The sequence below is a fragment of the Myotis davidii genome, unplaced genomic scaffold (genome assembly GCF_000327345.1).
Source record: "Myotis davidii unplaced genomic scaffold, ASM32734v1 scaffold450, whole genome shotgun sequence".
In the NCBI taxonomy this organism is placed as follows: Eukaryota; Metazoa; Chordata; class Mammalia; order Chiroptera; family Vespertilionidae; genus Myotis; species Myotis davidii.
Window position 1 is genome coordinate 457596 of NW_006282385.1, and position 1911 is coordinate 459506.

The 1911-nt window shown below is 57.7% G+C and overlaps 1 protein-coding gene across 1 annotated transcript in view; it reads right to left on the minus strand.

Annotated features, from left to right (window-relative positions):
* The window catches only part of CCDC80 (coiled-coil domain containing 80), a 31448-nt gene extending 29543 nt beyond the window's left edge, over positions 1–1905 (minus strand). Inside the window, exons 1-2 of the mRNA XM_015559090.1 lie at positions 1407–1905; positions 9–988 (exon numbers count right to left, since the gene is read on the minus strand). Coding sequence (XP_015414576.1) covers positions 9–977 — 969 coding nt within the window. The 5' untranslated portion in view covers positions 978–988; positions 1407–1905. The remainder of the gene's footprint in view (positions 1–8; positions 989–1406) is intronic.
* Between the last annotated feature and the right edge of the window lie 6 nt (positions 1906–1911).

Here is a 1911-nt window from a genome sequence, read left to right on the forward strand (position 1 = left end):
CGAGTGTCCCTGGTGGGTGGCACGTGCGCCCTCCTCAGGTCCTCCTTCCTCTTCTCGCTGTTCGGGCCCGGCCGCCCCGCGCCCACGCCGCCCATCCCCTCCTCCACCACCTGGCCCTCCACCCCCGAGGCCTTGCACTTCTGCACGAAGCCCTTCTGCCGGACCTTCTCGATCCTGCGGATGGGGCCCTGGTCGATGACCTCGTACATGGCCTCCAGCCGGACGGGGTACGGGTAGCGCTCCTCCACCTGCAGCGTCTTCTTCAGCAGCACCATGCCGAACTTGCCCCTCTCCAGCTTCAGGAAGCTCATGAGCTTGGGGATGAGGCCGGGGTCCAGCGGCTGCTCCAGCACGCGGCCCTCACTGGTGATCCTGCGCACCTTGCCGCCCTCCTCGCCCGCCTGGTGGAACAGCACGATCTGCTGGATGTGCCGCTCCGCCAGCTCGCAGTACACGTCGTCCTTCAGGAGGCTCATCATCAGGCGGTAGTAGCCCTCCGAGGCGTGGGGGGCCGAGATGACCCACACGCGATTCTTCCCCGCGAAGCTGGCCAGGATGTTGGGCGAGCTGGACCCCGAGGGGAAGCGCAGCATTCTGGACCGAGCCGAGGACCCCTCATCTCGGACCATCTCGCGGGGAGAAGCCCGGGCTGCTGGTCTCCTCTCCGATCTCCCCCGGGCCCCATGGATGTCCAGCGGGGCCGGCGGGGCCTTCTCGTGAGCTATTCTCAGCACCGGCATGCTGCGCCCTCTTTGGAGAGGCTGAAGGTGTCCTTCTCCCGGCGCGGTTCTCTCCATTCCCTGAGACCTCCCCGTGTGCCTCAGCAGCCGAGCGGGCCTTCTGTGGACTGCGGGGACCAGAGGCGCTTTCTGTCCTCCATGGCCTGCTCCATTCATCGCCTGGGGGTGGGGTTCTGACCCACACACCAGCCACATGGCCACCAGCATGGTGAAACTGGGTCCCATTCTCCATGTCATTGTGCAATCCACTTTGAGAGGCAGCGAGGTCAAAGACAACAGGGGAGAGGAAGGGGAGAAGAGAAAGAAAATTATTTAATTGCAAACAGCTGAGCATTTTCCCTTTCTCCAATTTGGCCAAAGACTGGGGGACGGGAAGGGGTGGTTAGAGAAGAATAAGGAGGGAGGTCAGGGAATGGAAAATAGGATTGAGATCCAGTTACTTGTAAGCCCCTATAATTTGTCAGCACTGAGCAGAGACAGTTACATTGAGCAGGAAACCCAACTCGGTGCCCCATTCGGCGTGCTCACACCCTTTCATCTGACTCTCTGATCCTCCAGAGAAAATGCACACCGAGCACATTAATTATGACAAGAGTCTCATTTCATTTCTTCAAACAAGCAACAAAGAAACAATCACACCAAAGACAGAAAGGATTGTACACTTACACTGTGGCTCATGGAGATGGAATGCCGGGGGTTTAAAGCGCAATCTGAAGTGTGGTCCCAGGACAGTTTCCTAGATGAAATGCTTTTCCTCCCAACCCTCTGTCTCCTTCGCGAGGCTGGGGCGTGCTGCAGCTCCAGCTCCGGTCGCCTGTCCTGACCTGAGGGCTCAGCGGCTCTCTTCTTTTCTCTCAGGCTGTCTCTTTACCTTCTTGACAGGTAGGATGAGGTGACAGGAGCTGTCCTTTTACGTCTTTGCATCTCCATTTTTCTGTCGTTTCTGCTGGGTCTTGTGTCTGTGTGTGCCAATCCCTGTGCGGACAGTCAGGAAACCCCTGCGTCTCCCTCTTTGCTCTCTTTAGAGTTCCAGGATCCTTCTTATCACCCTTTCCCCCACAGTCTGGCTTAGTCCCTTTGTTTCCGAGCAGAAAGGCACTGGGATTGATATGTTTTCCAGGCTGAGGGAAAACACAGGAATGTGATGTTGAAAATAGGCTTTTTCTCTTTC